At 54.4% G+C, this 1,659-nt stretch overlaps 1 protein-coding gene across 1 annotated transcript; it reads right to left on the reverse strand.

Moving 5' to 3' along the window:
- On the reverse strand, positions 487-1,365 carry LOC109709060. Its single transcript, XM_020231132.1, has one exon. It carries the CDS (start codon positions 1,363-1,365, stop codon positions 487-489), a length of 879 nt encoding a protein of 292 aa, XP_020086721.1.

The following is a 1,659-nucleotide window of genomic DNA, read 5'->3' on the forward strand; positions in this document are numbered from 1 at the left end:
GTGCATTTGACTTCTTCGGCTTTCCCGAAGCAACCCCACTTGACAACTAGTCAATTTTGAGCGAAGTTTAATTCCCGTATTTCGAAAATTTACCTCCTTACACCAACTCCTCCACAGAGTTATTGGTTAAACTGATTACGTCGGCTTCCACAATTGGACCAACGGTCACAATTACTACGTAGGCCTATAGCCTAGCCATCTCAACACCCGTAATGCCTCTCGCTCGCAAGCGTCGACTCAATCATAACGGGGCGAAATTCTCACTTTGGAATTCGCACACACTCCAACCAGGAGCAACTAAGACAACCAACCGCTACACTTCATTGGGTTGGGTTACTATGGCACTCCTATTGCACATTAGGGTAACTACACCGACCCACACTCTGGTCACTACTATGCTCAGGAATAAATAGTAGCATACGGCCACAACTTCAATGCATGCAACGCACATATTTAATATCATGCAGAGATACGAACTCGGTTCAACTAAACCATACCTGCCATGACATCATCCGCAACAGCAGGCTCCTCAACTTGAGCAGCATACACCCGGCCACTTGGAGCTGATCGGGCCGCTTCCGGCTGACGTGGCGCCAAAGCACGCCCAGTCGATGCAACCATAGGTGGGGCTCCTCCATAATGGCCTGGAATTGCCGGAGCCGATGCGACAGGCAGGGCGAACGGGGCCTTTCTCGGGCAATCTCGGGCCATGTGCCCCACCTGGCCGCATTCATAGCACCTCCCACGGCGGTGCTCACATTGCGTCGCACGGTGGTCTCCACCACAAAAGACGCACCGTTGCACTTCACGGCCCTCGGACCGTTCTCGCGGGTACTTCGGGGGCTTCTTGGAACCCGATTGATCTCCAAAACCACCGCCCCGTCGCTTTCTCCCTTTGTCCTTCTCGGATGCCTCGCGCTCTTCTCGCTCGCAAGCATTCCCGTGCTCAACCCACAAGGCACGGTCCAAAGCCTCCGCAAAAGTGTGGAACTTGAAGGCATGTACCAATCGAAACACTCCGGGTCGGAGTCCTCTCACGAAGCAATCCGCCCGGTCTTGCTCCGTCGTCGACACGTCTGGGACGCAGTTCAAGATATGGGTGAACTCGCGCTCGTACTCCCGAACCGTGCGGTTGCCTTGCTTGAGCTTTCGAAAGTCTTCCCGCATCTTTCTCTTATCACTGTCGGGAAAGTACTCTGCGAACATCATCCTTCGGAACTCCTCCCAATTGATCGGGGGAAGATCCGAAGATCGATCTTGCTTTACTCTCTTCCACCACACCCTTGCCCGCTTATCAAAGCAATGAGCGGCCAAATTCACCCTGTCCCGCTCCTCCGTATAGATGTCCTCGAACAGGGTCTCCATCGAGGCCAACCATGTCTCCACCGTCCAAGGGTCTATCACTTCTCCATCGAACGTAGGCGGGTGGAACTTCGTAAATCTTGTGAGAGCCGTGTAACCGCGCTCTCGCTCAGCCTCCTCAGCCGCTGCCGCAGGCGTAGGAGAACGAGGATCCGCTCACTCGCCCGACTCACAATCTAAACACAACGGGGAGGATCCGCTCACTCGCCCGACTCTCGACATAGGTACGACAACCCAATCTCAACTCATAGGTGAGGATCAGCTCACTCACCCGACTCACCTGGGGAGGATCAGCTC

This window comes from Ananas comosus, linkage group 4, assembly GCF_001540865.1.
Source record: "Ananas comosus cultivar F153 linkage group 4, ASM154086v1, whole genome shotgun sequence".
In the NCBI taxonomy this organism is placed as follows: domain Eukaryota; kingdom Viridiplantae; phylum Streptophyta; class Magnoliopsida; order Poales; family Bromeliaceae; genus Ananas; species Ananas comosus.